The 18,727-nt window shown below is 46.7% G+C and overlaps 1 protein-coding gene across 1 annotated transcript in view; it reads left to right on the plus strand.

Annotated features, from left to right (window-relative positions):
• LOC102559894 (activin receptor type-1) overlaps nt 1-18,727 on the plus strand; it is a 61,584-nt gene that overhangs the window by 1,834 nt on the left and 41,023 nt on the right. The window contains exon 2 of the mRNA XM_014602945.3: nt 10,842-10,919. Coding sequence (XP_014458431.1) covers nt 10,842-10,919 — 78 coding nt within the window. The remainder of the gene's footprint in view (nt 1-10,841; nt 10,920-18,727) is intronic.

The raw sequence follows: 18,727 nt of genomic DNA on the forward strand, positions 1-18,727 counted from the left end.
GATATCTTTTATTAGACCAACTTAGTTGGAAAAAAGATGCTTCCTCAGCCTGACGAATTTAAACCCAAAAGCTTGCAAAGAAGAATTTTCTCAACTATTTGAGTTGGTCTAATAAAAGATATCAGATTTACCCAAAGAACTTTATCTGCCTAAGAGTGTAGTCTTTTGTTTCACTACAACTTTGAAAAACTGGTGCTGAATCTTTCTTGAATAAAATTGTTTCTTTCAGTATTAAGCTGTTATTTTAATATTTCTTTGTACTTGTGATATATCAGATGTTGACAGAGAGAATGAAGGTTCTTTAGTAAATAAATGGTAGCATGAAATGGACATTTATTTTGGGCTTGTGATCTTTTAAATGAACATTTTAAAATGGCAAAATCAGTAAAGGGTTTTGTTCTTTTAAGAGAATTGTATTTCTAATTAATAGAAATATACAAGTAGCTTTTGTCAGTTGTGGGAGGGGCCTGCAGGCACTTCGGGGGGGTTGTTTAGAATTCTAATTCTGTCTTGATAGACTGGAGACCTGGGAACTAAACAACAGAATGAAATTCAATGAAAACAAAGGTGCTATACCTGGACAAGAAAAACTGAAAGTACAAATGCAGGAAGGGAGATAATTGGCATAATTGGCTGGGCCATAGTGTCACTCAGATGAATCAGGTTTTGGTGGATCACAGACCTAGCAGGAGCCAGCAGCATGATTAAATCACTGAACAAGAAGTGCAATTTTGAGTTGCATTAACAAGGGGTAGGACGTAGGAGGTAATAGTACCACTCTGTGATGTTTAGGCCTCAGATGGTTTACTGTATGCAGTTTTAGACTGTTCAATGTAAGGAGATTATGGAGAAACTAGAGGGACAAGTGACAAAGATGATAAAGGAAGGGCTTGGAACCTGAGTGATATAAGGAAGGGTTGAGAGAACTGTGTATGTTTAATTTGGAGAAAAGGAGATTAAGAGGACATAATAACAGCTTACAAATATTGGAAAGGCTGCTATAAAGAAGAGGGAGAACAACTGTTCTCTGTTACCATGGAGAGTCAGCCATGAAGCAGCATGTTTAAACTACAGCAAAGCAGTTTTAGTTCAAATCTTAGAAAAAGCTCCTTTACTTTTAGTATAATAGGACAGTGGGACAGGCTACCCATGGAAGTTGTAGGACTTCCTTCAGTGGAGGTTGTCAGAGGACAAGCACATCCTGAATTGACGACGAGCACAAGAAATACTCAGGTAAGAGACCCGGGTAGTCCTGGGATTAGGGGGGCGGTGCATAGACCTTCAGGAGGCCTTAAATGCCTATACACTAATTCTCGTAGTATGGGGAACAATCAGGAGGAATTTGCCCTCCTGCTAGCTAACACACACCCAGACATAGTGGGGCTCACCAAAACGTGGTGGGATCCAACGCACGATTGGGCAGTGAACATCAGGGGATATAGGCTATACAGGAGGGATAGAACAGGGAGGAAAGGCCAGGGGTGTGGTGCTCTATGTCAAAGAACAATTCACATCCTCCGCGAGCAGCACTGGGTCAGAGGAGGGGCAGACTGAAGTGCTCTGGATCAGAATACAAGGGGGTCGGGGGGGAAAGGGACTTAACAGTGGGGGTCTACTACAGACCACCCAACCAGGGAGAATAGCTAGACCGGGAATTCTCAGGTCAGCTCGCGGAGGCGGTTAAATCGAAGGATGTGGTCATCATGGGGGACCTAAACTATCCGGACATTTGCTGGGAAGAGCAGTCGGCCAGGTCTGACTGGTCACGTAGGTTCCTAGCCATGTTACAGGACCTCCATCTAACCCAGGAGGTGCACAGTCACACCAGAGGAAATGCCTTGTTAGACCTGGTCCTGGCCACAAGCGACGACCTGGTGAGGGGACTTTGGGTGCTTGATCACCTCGGCGATAGCGACCATCGCCTATTGGAATTCACCATCCAGTGCAGGGTGGCAAAGGCCTGCAGCAAAACAGCAGCCCTGGACTTCAGGAGGGCGGATTTAATTGAACTGAGGAGACTATTTGGGGAGGCACTGAGGTCCCGGAGGGGTGGGGAGTTGGGAGTCCAAGCAGAGTGGTCGTTCCTGAAGGAGACGATCCTCCAAGCCCAAAGAGTAGCAATCCCAGCACGGATCAAAGGGGGCAAGAGTGCTCAAAAGCCCCCATGGCTCACCAAAAGCATCCAGGAACATCTCAAAGCTAAGAAGGAGGTGTACACCCAATGGAAAGGAGGGGCCATCACCAGGGAGAACTATACCTCCGTTGCTCGGGATTATTAGGCTGTTAGGAAGGTCAAGGCAGAGATGGAACTGGGACTAGCAACCCAGATCAAGGATAACAAGAAATCCTTATTTAAATACATCGGGGGTAAAAAGGTTCCGGGTAACGTGGGGCCTCTGCAGGACACTCTTGGAAATCTGGTGGTCTCACTGAATGACAAAGCTAACCTATTTAATAATTTCTTTGCCTCCATTTTTCTGAGCAGGGACCAGGTCATCCCCACACCGGGATCCCCAACAGACCCAGGCTGGCACAGCCAGGCCCAGGGTCAGTGAAGACCTAGTCTGGTGGGACTGGCCATGTTCAAATCAGCAAGTCCTGACGATCTCCACCCCAGAGTGCTGAGGGAATTAGCAGAGGTCATTGCAGGACCCCTGCCACAGCTTTATGAGCACTCATGGTGCTCTGGCAAGGTGCCAGAGGACTGGAAAAGGGCCAATGTGGTCCCCATTTTCAAAAAAAGGAGGAAGGAGGACCCAGGAAATTATAGGCCTGTTAGTCTTACCTTGGTCCTGGCGAAGCTCTTTGAGAAAATTATCCAGGTGCACATCTGTGAGGGGCAAGCAGGGGAGTGTATGCTTAGGGGCAACCAACATGGGTTCATTAGAGGCAGGTCCTGTCAGACCAACATGGTAGCCTTCTATGACCAGGTAACAAAATCCTTGGACGCAGGTGTTGCGGTGGACGTAGTCTTTCTGGATTTTAGGAAGGCCTTTGACACTGTCTGTTGCCCCATTCTCGTTAAAAAATTAGGAGATTGTGGTGTCAATGCCTACACAGTCAGATGGGTCACCAGTTGGCTAGAGGGCCACACCCAGAGAGTGGTAGTGGATGGGTCATTTTCACCCTGGAGGGATGTGGGCAGTGGGGTCCCCCAGGGCTTGGTCCTTGGGCCCACACTGTTCAACATTTTCATCAGCGACTTGGATGAGGGGGTGAAAAGCACCTTGTTCAAATTTGCAGATGACACTAAGATGTGGGGGGAAGTGGGCACGCTAGAAGGGAGGGACAGGCTGCAATTGGATCTGGACAGGTTACAAGTGTGGGTGGATAAGAATAAGATGGGATTCAACACTGACAAGTGCAGGGTACTGCACCTAGGGAGAAAGAACCGGCAGCATACCTACAGGCTGGGGAACTCCCTTCTCGTCAACACAGAGGCAGAAAAGGATCTTGGAGTCATTATAGACTGCAAGATGAACATGGGCCACCAATGTGGGGACGCAGTCAAGAAGGCCCTACAAGGAGAGGCTACCTGTTCAGCCTCCACAAGAGAAGGCTGAGAGGGGATCTGGTGGCCGTCTATAAAACTGGCCAAGGGGGACCAGCAGGCAGTGGGAGAGTCCCTGTTCCCCTGAGCACTACTGGGAGTAACAAGAAATAATGGCCATAAGTTGACAGAGTAAATTCAGGCTAGGTATCAGGAGGCACTACTTCCCAGTCAGGGCGGCTAGGCTCTGGAACCAACTCCCAAAGGAAGTGGTGCTTGCTCCTACCCTGGGAGTCTTCAAAAGGAGGCTGGATAGACATCTAGCCGGGGTCATTTGACCCCAGCATTCTTTCCTGCCCATGGCAGGGAGTCGGACTTGATGATTTGCTCAGGTCCCTTCCGACCCTACCAACTATGAAACTTTTGCAGAGCAGTGATTCTCACTTAGGATGCTCTTGCAAGCAGGTGGCCAGGGTGCAGGCATGGGGTGGGGTGGGGTGGGATAGGGTGGCGGCAAGTAGCAGGGGCAAGTGGTAAGGGGTGGGGATCAGGCCATCTGCCTTCCCTGCCACGTGCCCTTCTGTTGCTGCTTTCTCTGCCACAGTTGTGTGGGGGATGAATTTAAGATGACCCTCTAGAAATTAGTCTCTATTCATGGAAAACTATAACCAATATACAATTTTCCATGCGTAGAATCTAATTATTATGGGGATCAACTTAAATTCAAAGTCATCTTGGATTTAAGTAAATATGGTAAACTGTATCTTAGTGCTAATGCTGTTTAATTTTTTATGTGCTTGTTTGGAGTCCCTTGGATACAAGATGTCATTTTTGTGGCCTTTAAAGATCCATTTCTATTAAAAAAACAAGAATTTTGCAGTGAATGTGGACACTGCCCTTCTTCATAGCATGTCTCTATTTGAATGGCCTCCGTATTCAGTCAAGCAGCACCAAATGGGTTTGTTGTGTCTGAATCGTAGCAGTTGGGCATGACAAGTTTCCAGACGCTAGTGAATAAAGTGCTTTTCTACAGTGAGAGAATAACTAGTGTAGATGTGTTACCACTGCAGCTTGGGGGAAGTGGGGGTGAGTCCCATAGATTTCTGGGAAAGGGGCCTTTGACATCTTGAAGTTCTACTGCCACTGTTGGTTATGACACTTTTGCAGTTATCCTGCAGCATCTGTCAATGCACTTCACTAAGTGAAGAGAAGTCTGAGGATACGTGCCTTTCCAGTTTCACTCATCTTATTCTGAAATGCCTGCATTGCCTTGACTCTAAAGCAGTGATTCTCAACCAGGGTCCCATGACAGTGCCAGAGCAGAGCCATGATCTGTAGCCTGAGTCTTTGGTCTGATGTATGCTACACTTTTGCCAACACAAATTGCGTTTGTTGCCGTGGGTTTGCACATGTTTGCATGCAATCTGATGTGAGCTGTGAAAGCCCAGTCTCTGATGTCTCCTTGTATGGCACAAACCTTTGGCTGGTATATAGTTGCTAGCAAAACACCAGTGTGGATGAGCTCCAACAACATAGCAATGTTGTCAGCTGTCTTGGGCTCCTACTCCTGTACCCAGTGTTTTCTGTTGATGTAGTCTTTTGCAGTGAGGCTACAACACAGGCAAAAAAAGGATGTGTGTGCTGTAGTGACATAGTAATGTCAGCAGCTGTAAATCAACAAGTTCTGGCAACTGAACTTTCTCATGTGGATGAGCCTTGCATACTAAAACAGAAAGAACATGTTAACTGGGCCATTAATAGACTCCCTGCTGATTTTGCCCCAGGATGAGTAAATTTTATATAGTAAATGTCATGTCAGCTACTTATCTAGTACTTGTTTTGGAAACTGAAACATTTTTCAGTTTTGAAAGAGTATGTGCAAGGCCCACTGTACAGATGTAAAGACTCATGAGTGCACACAAATTTAAATGTTAGGGGTGCACTGATAAAGATTTTTGGGGCCAATACTGATAGCCTATTTTTAAGGAGGCATATTGGCCGATACCGATCCGATTTTCAATACCAGCCTGACAGCTTGAAGAGCTGCGTGCAGCTGGTAAGCCTGCTGCTGTGCTGGAAGGGGGTAGGGGGGTGCAGATCAAGGCCCCTGCAGTGAGGGAGGAGTGGGGCTGAGGCAACTCTGCCCAGCTGGGGTGGGATGTGCATGGAACGGAGCCGCAGCTTGTCTGGGAGGCACAGCGGGTGGCAGGGTGACTCCAGCCACTGTTCCTGCAGCTCATCCAGGAGGGCATGGGGGTGGGGGGCGTGTGCCCCCAGCTCTGCGTGGGGTGGGCCGGGGCTGTGCCAAGCTCTTCCTGGTGGGATGGGGCTGTGGCTGGTGGCAGCGCAGGGATGGGGGGGCCAATTTTGGGGTGCCTTCAGGCCCCTCCCGTAACCCCCTCCCAGTGCCACAGCACAGCCCTGCCCCACTAGAAAGCCCACCCTGCCCCACCCCACCCCACCCCACTCAGATCCAGGGGCACACCCCCCTACCATGTCCAGGAGAAGCAGCAGGAGCAGTAGTGGGAGCCGCCGGATGAGCGAGCGCTGGACGACCAGCTCCCGGATGAGCAGCGTGCAGCAGTGGAAGCTGCCTCCCTTCTCCCCTTGCCCCCAGAAGAGCCGCAGCTCTGTCCCGTGCCTGCCGTGCCCCGGCTGGACATCACTTGCCTCAGCCCCTGCCCCAGCCCCACTCCTCCCTCACTGCAGGGGGCCTTGATCTGCCCCCTCCACGCCCCTCTCCCCTCCACTCCTCTCCTTCTATCACAATAGACTTATCAGCTGCATGCAGCCCTCCAAGCTTCCAGGCTGTGGTCCTCACTGCCTACGTGCTGCACTGCAGCTGGGAGCACGCACGGGCCATTTATTGGCCATATTATCAGTCGTATCAGGCCAATTTCTGATGCACACAATTTTCTTTATATTGGTGCCGATCCGATACCAGACTGATGTGTATCGGTGCACCTCTGTTAAATACTGATACTCCTTTCACTAAACAGTTTTAAGACGTGTGTTTGTACAAGAGAACCAGGTCAGACAGATGATTCAGAATGAAATATCTTTCCAAATATGGTAGAGGAGTGTTCCGGTTTTTGAGATTTACAAGTGTAAATGTTGTGGAGAAATATATTACAGAAATACTCAGAATGTCTTACATCAGAGATAGGCAACCTTTTCAGGCTGTGGGCTGGAATGACCCACACTGGGTAGGAGGTGGGTGGGTGGGTACTAGGATCCTGTTGCCACTGCCACTTGTCTCAGTGGTGGCACGAGGAGAGAATTTGTAGGTGACATTTGTCCCTGCAGTGGCTGGATCTGGGCCATAAGCTATAGGTTGCTGATACCTGCTTTAGATTCTTTTGAATATTTTTCTGTTGCAGCTAGAACATAGGGGTTCCTAAACAACTGTTCTTTACTTTTTTAACATCATTATCAGTGATGTTAAATGAGTTTGGTTCACTTCCGAAAAAGGAAGTGAACCGAAGATTCAGCATTTTTTTAAAATGTTGGAAATATTTAATGTGAGGGAAAACTCAATAGCCTCAATATGCTGCACTGACATAAGAACTAAACAGTGTTTTGCACTCATTTATATAAATATTTTTTGTTTGATTGGTTGGTTTTTTGTTTTTCCTGGGGGTCTGGTCTTGTTGGATTGAGTGTCTATCTATACTGCATATCCTCTGCAACTATAGCTACACTGGCAGACTCCCAGTGCGGATATGGCATATGCCAAAAGAGACATTTTTTCTAATGAGAGAGAGAACTTGGACCATTTGAGAAAGTGAGGTAAGCCACTAGAGCAGCGTGGGCAAAACATGGCCTGTGAGTCAGAAAGACTCTGTCTGGCCTGTGGCGGGTCCTTTGGGCCAGGCACTGTTGGCCCGTGCACCAACGGGCAGCAGGATGTGCCATAACAGGGCTGGGGTGGCTCTGCAGCTGGACTACCGTTTGCCAGCAGCCCTGGCAGGTGTGGAGCCTTCCGGGTGCCATCACTAGCCCCATAAAGGCTGGCCAGGACCTGTGCAGTGAGGACCTGGGCTGAATGCAGAGCCCTGGCTCACTCTGCGTGGTGGATTGGGGTCCTTACAGCACCTGCTATGGACCCTCGTGCCTCAGCCATGATAAGCAGTAACTGGCAGGCAGAAGCTGCTGCTGTGTGCAGGAAAAAAGCAGGATCTGGCAGCACATGCAGGTGCAGCCGCCTCTCACTGGCTGCTGCCAGGCCCTTCTCAGTGCCCAGAACCTGTACCAAGGCTGCCCTGTGTCTCCTCCCCACTGCCACCACTGCCCCACCAGGTGCAGGAGCCCAGGGTATCCCAGAAGCAGTGCTGGTGGTGGTGGCAGCAGCAGGGAGGAGTCAGGTCAGCCCTGGCATAGGCTCTGAGAGGCTGCAGTGAGAAGGGCCCAGTAGTGGTGAGGGGGAGGTGGCCACAGCTGCTGCAAGATCCCACTTTTTTCTTGTGCCCAGCAGCAGCTTCTGTTTGACTGCTGCTGCTCATCATGGCTGGGGTGGGTGGGTCCAGAGTGGGTGCTGCAGGGACCCCAATCTCTTGCTGGGGCCGGGGTTGGGGCTGAGGCAGTGTGCTCAGCCTAGGGCTGGGCAGAAGCTGATACTGGGTGCCAGGAAAAGCAGGACCTGGCAGTGGCTGCAGCCACCTCCCCCTTGCTGCTGCCAGGGCCTTCTCACTGCAGCCTCCCAGAGCCTACACTGGAGCTACCCCATGGCTTCTCTTGGCTAGGTGCAGGAGCAGCCTGGAGACAGATGGTGGCTGGAAGGAGAGCAGTAGCCTGGGCTCTGGCTGCAGCAAGAAGGCCCTGGCAGCGGCGAGGGGGAGGCAGCTGTAGCTGCCACCAGGTCCCGCTTTTCCCACCCCCAGTGCCCAGCAGCAGCTTCTGCCCTGCCGCAGATTCTGCTGCCACCGAAGCTGAGCAGCAGCTCCAGCCCCTCCTTGGGGTAGAAGGATGGCTTGGGGGCCCAAATAATTTCCCACCCCTGCACTAGATGCATTCTTCTGTTGGCATTACTGTGTCTAAATCACGAGGGTTTGTTCACTTAGGTGTATGCAATATTTTTCCATATCCTTAGACAACATAGCTGTGCTGGCAACGTTTTGTAGCATGTGCCTGGCCTCCATTTTTATAATAGGTTGCTATCAATTCTGGAGGGTTTTTTTTCCAACTCTGAATACAGAGAGAGACTGAACACCTTTCTATTACAGGTACCATACCGTACTATTATGCCTACTGTTACATGTAGATCAGCTGAGGAACAGAACTCTTGTAGATAAGAGCAGGGCTGTATTGTAAAGTAGTACTGTCTCTTGTGCGGTAGTGCATTGTACCATGGTTGAAAAGCAGACGGACAGATGGAAATCTGTAACTGACATTTTGAGACATCACCTTAATGGGCCTCCTAAAACTAACACAGGCAATTGGTAGAGACCTCTGGAATAGATTGTCTGTTCCTCAAGGAAAATGAGGATGTTCAGAAGTTTTTTAAATATTCAAAATTAGACTTGCAAGAAGAATTTTAAGCTAATTTTTTGAGTGCTGATGTATTTTGTTGTTTACTAATGTATTAGTAGATTAATTCCTCTTATACCAGTTTAAAATGAACAGTCTGTTTCAAGTCTCATTTTTCCAGTCGGAATCCTAATTACAAGAAAGAAAGAGTCTTCATTTTCTTTGATTAAGAATGATGATCCATCCTTCAAGAAAGCAAAAACCACTTTCATTGTTTTTGAGATCCTGACTCTTTCCAATGGGTTTTTCTTTGACTATTGCTTCAGGAAGTGCCAAAATTTAAATGGTCATTGCAATCTGTCTTTTTCCCAGTAGGTAGCATAGCAAGAGGCTTGGTGCTACTGCTACTTAAGAGAAGGCAGGCTGTCTGAGAAGTGTCCTGCAGGTGTGCCAGGGGGTAGTTAGGAGTTGCATGACTTACAGGGGCTGGGCTATTGGGATACCAGCTCAGAGCTGGAACTGGGCAGGCAATCTATCCCTGACAGCTGTGAAGAGAGGAGCACCTGGGCAGCAGAGTTCCTGAGTAATATCTGAGCTGGGGTAAGCACAATGGATGGTTTGTGGAAAGGACTAAGGGGAGGTAAGAAGGTCCCAGCTGCCTCAGAGAGAACAGAGGGCTGAGAGGTCTCGCTGGCCTAGGAGTGGGACCAGGGATCTGGAAGGGCCAAAGGCCAAGAAGGGCCATAGCCAGAGACTGGCAGGGCTGGAGAGCCCAGGGGTCTCAACTGGCCTAGGAGAAGAAGTAGGCTCTAAGAAGAAGGACCGAAGGCCAGGAAGGCCACAGCTGGAGACTAAGGGGACCAGATTGCCCATAGCCTAGAGAGAGGCTGGTGTAAGGATGAACAGAGCCAAAAGCTTGTAGGGGCAGTTATGATTTGATCTGGATTTGTGACATCTGTGAGGCAGGGGTACTGGGGTGGAAGGAGCCCACATAATTAATTGTTAAGGTGATGGTTGGTGGTACCTGTGTAGCAGAGTGTGAGATCTCATGAGAAATCCTGAGGCAGCCTCCCTTTTTCTGAATCATAACATCAAGGGTATGGCAGGTGAGACAGGGAGACTGCCCAGAGACAGCAAAAGAGAGCAAATTTGATGAGGACTGAGGGGGTTCCAGGGGCATCACAGTCACCACGGGAGCAGGACCCTGTTACCGTAGCATAAACAGTCTTTCTTTTATTTTCTCCCATACTGCAGCTGGTTCTTTCACCAGAAATGCATTGATTTGTCAGTGTTGTGTGTGTGATTTTTTTTTTTTTAATGGGATGATCCTGGCAGTATAATGCCAATAGATAGATATAATAGTGAATTTCAGCTAATTTCTTAAGAGTAACTGAAATATTTTTCCTCTGAGATTTCGAGTCTGAGATGGGAAAATGTTAAATGAATACCAGCAACATAAGTGAACTTTCTAGACTATTTCAAAGGCTTTCTCTTAAACTTCTTAAAGAAAATTTGAGAAGCTGTACTGTCTTTGGAAGGAAATCTTCTGTCTTCTCTTTATCAGTTTCTTTCCCCTTTCTTCCTTCCTTCTTCTGAATTGAAAGATTCACCTTCCTTTTTTGCTGTTCTAAACCCTTGACCTGCCTTTCCACTCTCTTTTCTCTCCCTATTCCTTAATTTATTGTCCTCCCCCTCTTCTTTTTCCTTGTATTTTCATGATAACCTTCTCTTGCTTCCCTTGTCCTCTTCTATTTCAGTGTTTTGTCTCTATTTTGATTTAATTTCCATGAATATGGAAGTATTTTCTAATGATACAGCAATGTAAAAGAAAAATTATAGGCTTTGGTTTTGCTCTTTAATAACCACCATTGCTTTTGTTTTGCAGCTAATCTTCCAGTTGCACGAAGCCAGATTCACATTTTGCTGTTTCTTATACTGAAGATTTTGTATTCTGGAGCTGAAGGTACTTCACAATGGTGTTCAATTATTTTTATGTAAATAAAGTAGATTCAGAGTACCAACAGAGGGTTATTTTGAAATAATAATAATAATAATCATAGTTTTGTAAGACTTAAAATTCTGGCTCAGGCAAGAGAATATATTTCATTAGGTGTTCCTACTTCTAATATTTTATTATTATTTTTAACACGTTTGTCAGTGTGCACTAAAGTCTTGAGAATAACTGGTAAACATAGCCTGATGCAGTTTTTCCACTGCTCTGGAAAGAAACTGTATTTCATGGGTATTTCTATCCAGCATAATGGAATGAAGGCAAAGTGCCTAATTTCATGTCTTCTTTCTCAGTCTTGTCTTCCTTTTAACATAAAGCTCCACCTGCTGGCATATATGCTGAATTAATCGTGCTTAATCTGTTTTCTCTGTATACGTGGAGGACAGGAGTTGTTTGTTCCTCTCCTACACTGAGAGAGACTCTAACAAACATTCTTTTTTTTTTCCTTCTTCTTTTTCCCCAATAGGTAGTGTAACAGTTCTTCTTTTATTTTCTCCCTTTATACTTTTCTGGGTAGTTTTTTTTTCTCTCTCTTTCCAGCCTGGCCTTCATTTGAAGGGAAGTGTTCTCACAGAAACACTTTAGAGAGCACCTCTAGTCTAGAAGTAGATCTGCAAGCCTTAGCAGCTGTGGTATTGGTTGAGCAGCCCTACCTGCAGTGTCAAAGACCTTCTGCTTCTATGCTGTAATAAGGAATTTTGTCTTTGGAATTGAATGCAACTTTTAGAACACGTTCTTGGTGCCAGATTCCGCCCCCCCCCCCCCCCCCCCCCCCCGCCCCCCATGTTTTATAATCTCATGAAGACATGCCAGTTCTCACTTTAGTAACAGCAGTTCAACTGCTGCTAGGTTTTTTGCACAATGGATTGGGAACATGCTAGCGCAATGTCAGGCTCGCCCAATGACCACTGCATTACCCAGAAACTTTGAGTCTTCCTCTTTGAGAGCTTCGGTTGCATCAACATGCTTTGTCGGAGTGATTTTGCATGGATAAGTGGTCTGTCTGAACTGAATCTTTCAAGTATGGGAGATGCCACAGTTCAGTACCTCTCAGACTTGCATGTCACCAGCCCCTCCCCCCCTTTCTTTTTTATGCTTCCTTGAACACACAGGGGTCTCAAAAGGATCATAGCCTATACTACAGTTACTCACTGTTCTTTGTGGCTGCATGACTGGAATAGAGTACAGGATAAAATGATGTTAATGTCATCAAAATGTTTGGGGAACTGATGGAAGGAGTGATGGCAGACTCCTCAGATGAATAAAAAATGCCCTTGGTACGTGCCAGGCTTCACAGAAAAGAACATAATTGTTATTCCAATCCAAGCATTCCTGACGTTTCCAGACTAGCAGATGACAGTCACAGCTACTTCCATAGGAGAGTGGCTTACAACCTGAGGTGGTCAGTTGTGTGGGAAGTTCCTTTGGCAGAGCAGGAAAGAAACAGTAAAAATTGACTGGGATGAATAACTCTTGCATCCTGCTCAGTACAGATAACACTAGTGCAGTGGCCTACTTCAGCAAGGAGAGTGGGAGAAGTCTTCATTCTTGCAAAAGGTGGACTACCTCCTGACATCTTGGGTATAGTAAAACCTCCGGTCTGCCCAAGCTGTAGATGTTCAAGGAAGGAAAGCTGTCCTGGCTTACTGTCTAAGGAGGGAACAGCAAGGTTATTTGGTTAGTTTATGAAGTGTAAGTCTATTCTGCCTTGTTCTGTACATTGTATGTACATTAGCCCCTTAAGATTCAAATTCATCACAGGTTTGTCAGAAGTCCATTACTTAATTTCTACCTCTTTCATATTTAAAGGGAAAAGAGTGCTACAATTTCCTGTTTCAAGATGGTTGATATGGTACCTCCTTCAACCTGGAAACCTAGTAGTCTTTGTCCAGGAATCTTCATCATCTGTACAGACTAACGGCAGCAGTTTCTTTGTTAAAAGATTTTACACTCTGTATGATGTGATTGATGCAGTGGGCACTTGGGCCTCTATCAAAATTCACTTTCATCTCCAACCTGTAAAATTCTAGGAAACAGTGGATGTTGCCTTTGTTGAGATGGTACTTGTTGCTCGATTGATTAATGTATCTGTAGACAACTTTGATGAAAGAGAATAAGAGATCTTTTTGACTTAACTGAATTTTTTCTTTTTCTGAGTTACATGGTCCACAGGTCTGATTAGTTGCCTGAAGTTCATTCCAGTAAGCTTAGCAAGTTTTAGGTCACAGAGAATAACATCCTTTACCATGGAAGTAGTCACAACTGGTGGGTTTTCCATTGTAGATCAGCAACTAGCTTAGGTTTGGTTTTGCTATTACTTCATTTAGGAATTTGTATGTTGAAAGCTGTTTGGAGCCTTGGTAACTTGTAATTCAAGGGGGGAAAAGTTCAGTAACTTAAAAGATTTTGCTACTCTTTTGAAGGACCAGTAGCAAATATTGGGGTTTATTCCACTCCATAAAAATATTTATTAAATGCTGATGGCATTGGAGTGATGTTGTAGCCATGACGGTCAGGAAGTAAGTGAGAGGCAAAGATTTTTGTGCGTAACATCTTTTATTGGACCAACTGCATGGTTGGGATAGACCAGGCTTGTCCAACATACGGCCCGTGGGCCGCCATGTGGCCCGCCGTGCTGCAACGGGAAATGAAAGTAAACACTGTTTACTTTCGTTCCCACCCCTTGTCCCTCCCCCAACCCCTCAGCAGCTTCCTAATGGCTGCTGAAGGGCTGGGGAAGGGACAAGGTTCCCACACGCACCGCGTCAGCTTGACGTTGCCGACGTGGTGCGTGTGGGAAGAGGAGTAGCTATTTGCATCTCAGGACAGGATGAGCCCAGCCGGGCTCAGCTGCACTTTCCCCCTACCTGCTCTGGTCAGTCCTGAGAAACACACAGCTCTGCCGTTGCCTCTGCTGACTGGTGCCGACCTGGGCAGGTCTGTCCCATCCGGAGCAGCATGCAGCTGAAGCCAGATTCCCACGTGCTGCTGGGGACAGGAGGAGGCTGGCCAGGTCAGCACCAGCCAGCAGAAGCAGCGGCGGAGCCATGTGCTGCTCAGGACTGAGCAGTGCAGGCAGGGGGAAAATGCAGCTGAGCCCCTGCCGCTCCAGCTGGACTTGTCCCGTCCCGAGTGGCACACGGCTCCACCCCCATTTCTGCTGGCTGGTGCAGACCCGGCCAGGCTCCTCCCGTCCCCAACAGCATGTGGGAAGCCGGCTTCAGCCGCATGCTGCTGCGGATGGGATGGACCCAACCGGGTCAGCACCGGCCAGGAAAAGCAGCATGCAGCTGAAACTGGCTTCCTGTGTGCTGCTGGGGATGGGAGGAGCCCGGCCGGGTCTGCACCGGCCAGCAGAAGCGGCAGTGGAGCCATGTGCTGCTCGGAACGGGACAGGACGGGATGAGCCCAGCTGGAGCGGCAGGGGCTCAGCTGCATTTTCCCCCTGCCTACACCGGTCAGTCCCGAGCGGTACATGACTCCACCGCCGCTTCTGCTGGCTGGTGCCGACTTAGTTGGCCTCCTCCCATCCCCAGCAACCCGTGGGAAGCCAGCTTCAGCTGCATGCTGCTTTTCCTGGCCGGTGCTGACCTGGCTGGGTGGGGCAGCATGCAGCTGAAGCTGGCTTCCCATGTGCTGATGGGGATGCCCGGCTGGGTCGGCACTGGCCAACGGAAGTGGTGGTGAAGCCTCTTGCCTTTTGGGACCAGCTGGCACAGGTAGGGGGAAAGTGCAGCAGCACATGGGGAGGCCACCACTTGATAGGGTACGGGATGGGCTGGCCGGGCTGCACCAGGGAGGGAAAGTTGTGGCTGAGTCCCCTGCAGCTGTGCTGTATGCTCCTTTAAGACTGAACAATATGCTCAAGAATTGAGCATGAACAATCTGGGCTCCAACGTAAATTTGGAGCAGGTAAAAATCTTTGTAAAAATACTGTCCAGTGTTTGGATTGTGTTTGCTTCTGTTTCTCTTTGTGCAGGATTGGGGGTTCGACTTGTTACTACTTGTTAAAGATGTGTTACTAACAAGTTATTAATTCAATGAAAGTAAATCTTCTTGAAGATTATTCTCAAAAATGCCCATATTTTGTTGCTTTGATTAGTTTCTACTCTGGCTGATATCTTTTCCACATTTGATCTGTCGACTTGCATTATGCTTCTTTCATTCATTGAGAAGTGAGTAGAAGCAAATGTGCTTATTTTAGTCAAGGGTTTGGTATTATTTCATTCTTGCTTTTATATTGTTTTTATTTTGGATTTTAAACCACACTTCCAGACCCATTTCATTGTCATTTCCTGCAACTTCATTGGTGTCAAAGATCACGTGACATCACTTCCTGATGTGATACCGCTTCTTGTGAGGTCTTTGAATATGGCTCGCCGGCCCACTGGGTGATAAAAAGTTTGTGATCCCAGCCCCACATTCAAAAAGGTTGGACACCCCTGGGATAGACTTAGACAAGTTTACAAATGTAATACATTCTTCTTCAGGTCTGACCCCGATTGTGCAAATGCAGTTAGTTGGTAACCTACCGTAAACTCATTTTTCTCATTTTTATTCACTCTTCCACCTGGAATGAGAACCCCAACATAATATTTCTGGAAGACTTTTCTGCCTCTGTTCTTTTCTTTCACTTTTCATGATAGTGCTACACAGAATTCCTTTGATCAGTTGGCTCACTTGATTTCTTTTTGACAAGATATTCATTGATTCATATTTTCCTGCACTGCAACATCAAAAGGTGACATTTCAGGTTCAGGCTTCTCTAAATCAGGAGAAACAAAATGTTTTTTTCACTTCTGAACTACTCCAACTTCAGGCAGACAAATTTCAAATGCCGTAGTGGAGGACATACTTACCATTTCACTTTCCTGTGCCACTGAAGTTTAAATCAAAAGGTTCAGGTGCAGTCTGACATTTCAGTCATTTTGCTTATTGTTTAATCTGGTGTGTCACAGTCTGTCGGAAAACGTAGGCTGTTTATGTATTGTGTGTGGAAGTTGCTGACATTTTTCCCTTGGGTGGAAACTGATAGACATCCTCTCCGTTTAATAAACAAAGCTTGTCTACATTGGGTGGGAATGTTTCTTCATAGTAAGATCTGTAGCTGTAGTGTTAAAAGGCCTTTTTTCAAACCATGCAATTTTTAGTGCATAATGCAGTAAGATACAGTGCATATTGTACATGTTTGAACTTCCTATAATATCACCTTGCAGTAAATCACTGTATAGTCACCTTTGCATGGGTGCATTTGTATGGTGTGTTTATTTGGTCCCCAGCTGTCTTCCTCTGCTGCTTTGTGACCTGGCGAGACCAACTGATCCATTAATGTATCTTCTACTCCGTGGTCACGGTAACCAGATACCACCTTTTACAAACACCATCATGCAGCTAGGTTCAGTATCTCTCTCTTGAGCTGTGCAGAGATTTTGGATCATCTTACTTTCTGGGTAAGGGAAATGTTCAAGAAGTTTTGGAGGTGAAATATTATGACCAGTTACCTCAAAAATGTAAGTTTCAAGGGATGGCTGTGTGTGATCATAACAGGATGTTATACAGTGCTGGATTGAAACCAAGGATATGAAAGAGACTTAAAAAAAGACAAAGGACCAAAACTGGACCTACAGGAGTGGTTGTGCCTACCTGTCCATATTACGAGGAGTCACACAGGATTTTGTTGTGAAATGCTGCCATTTTGTCCACTTTGGATAGTTGTGATACAGGTGACTTGGGGATGACTGTGAGGACGAAGAACTGGCTGAACCTCTTCACCCCACAGGGCATCAAACAGATGATGGAGGGCTGTGAACATCCTGAAGAGGATCTGGAAACCTTACATTCCAGCCCCTTGACTAGTTGGTTTTCAAGTTCTGAATACCCCTAGCCAAATAGGGACACAATAGAGGGGATGGCAAAAATCTTTTTTGGCTTATTTTTCTTTATTATAAGTGGTTGGTACTAAATGCTGTGGTATGTCTGGTATTTGTTTCTTCAGGTGCTTGTTGGATTCTCCTGTATCGGGTGCATGTCATCTAAAAACCTTTTGAATTTCTTCCTGTCCTTGCCCCAGCATGCTTAAAATAGCACCTGTGATGCAGGGGATCTGTTTAGAACTGGTGTTGCTATGCTCATTAAGTTCTCCACTCCTTTCAAGCCCATTATTCACCCACAGACCTACCACCTTTTTTCCTCCAAACTCTTGCTTCTGGCTTCCCATCACAACAGCTGCTCCCACCCTACTATGTGCTCAAATTGTGACTGCAGGGGGGGATAGGAGTGAGGGGGAACAAAACCACAGTACCCAGTTTAAAGCCATCCATCCTTTTACCCACAGTTTCCCCCCCCCCCCCTTCTCTTTTGTGCCTCCACTTCTCCCTGGGCACCTCCCACCATTTAGGTATGTAAGCATCAAAAGAGTACTGTATCTTTAAAATGCATTTATTGAGAACAGTACAGAACGAACATTTCATATTTCATATAACCTTTATAAATCTCATTTCTGAGCATGGCATCACAACTAGAGGGTTGTTTTTTTGAAGCCAAAGCATTTCTGTAATATAAGGCTATATTTCTAGTTCAAAAGTTAGGCAGAAGGCAGGGCAGGGTGCCATCTTGGTGACTAAGGGGTTTAGAGGGGCATATACTCTTGTAGATGACACCAGTTTCATAGCATCTGAAGACTCAGTTTCCTTTCTTTCTTCCTTTCTTTTTGTGCGGAGTTGCAGACACTCTGGAGGGTAGGGCTAGGACCCAGAATGACCTGGATAATCTGAAAAATGGTCCAAAATCAATCGCATTAAATTGGGCAAGGACAAGTGCAAAGTCCTGCATGTGGGAAGGAACAATTGCATGCAGAAATACAAACTGGGAAATGATTGGCTAGGCTGCGGTACTGCGGAGAAGGACCTGAAGATTATAGTGGATTTAATCTGAATATGAACCAACAGTTGCAACCCCCCCCCCCCCCCAAAAAAAAAAAAAAAAAAAAAGCTAATAAAAAACCCAACAACATACTGGGTTGTATTAACAGGAGTGTCACTTACAAATTAGGGGAAGTGATTCTTTTGCTCTGTTCAGCTTTGGTGAAGGTTTGACTGGGCTGCAGCCTTATGGTCCATGCAGAAATAGCACTACTGCTTCTGGGCCCACTGTCGGCACAGAAATCTGGGGGGCACATGCCCACCCATGCTTCCCTGATACATCACCAACGACTTGTGCCAGTATCTTTAACTCAAATAGCTTATTTCCCCCCCCCCAACATATTTATAAATGAGTAATCATATCTCCTCTCATCTTTCATTCTGCTAAGTGGAACACCTTCTGGGATATGTGCTTCAGTGCTAGATATGAGCTTTAAAGTTAGGACTGTCTGCAGAGCAACAAATATAATTACTAACCTAGTCGCACGACTGCTATCTCCTTTCTGCCCCACTCCCATATCTTGAAAACTCTACGAGTCACCCCATGGGAAAATCACTTGGAGTATTGGAAATACAGTTGCTGAACTGGCCCCCATGTTCTCTGAAACTTCTGGCTGCAAACCCACCACCAATGTCGCACCCTATCCACTAGCAAACCACAAAAGGCAACCAAGCACTACCATTGCATTTGAGTTCCAAAACGCTTGAGAAGAAAGGTGGAACATATTTTACTGTTTCCAGAGTTTTGTAGGAATGGGAAGAGACTGAGGATAGTATATCAAAAATAGTGGAGGGAGCAGGGGGCCTTTAGTTTTAGGCTGTGGAAACTGAACATTACTT

This window comes from Alligator mississippiensis, chromosome 5, assembly GCF_030867095.1.
Source record: "Alligator mississippiensis isolate rAllMis1 chromosome 5, rAllMis1, whole genome shotgun sequence".
Lineage (NCBI taxonomy): Eukaryota > Metazoa > Chordata > Crocodylia > Alligatoridae > Alligator > Alligator mississippiensis.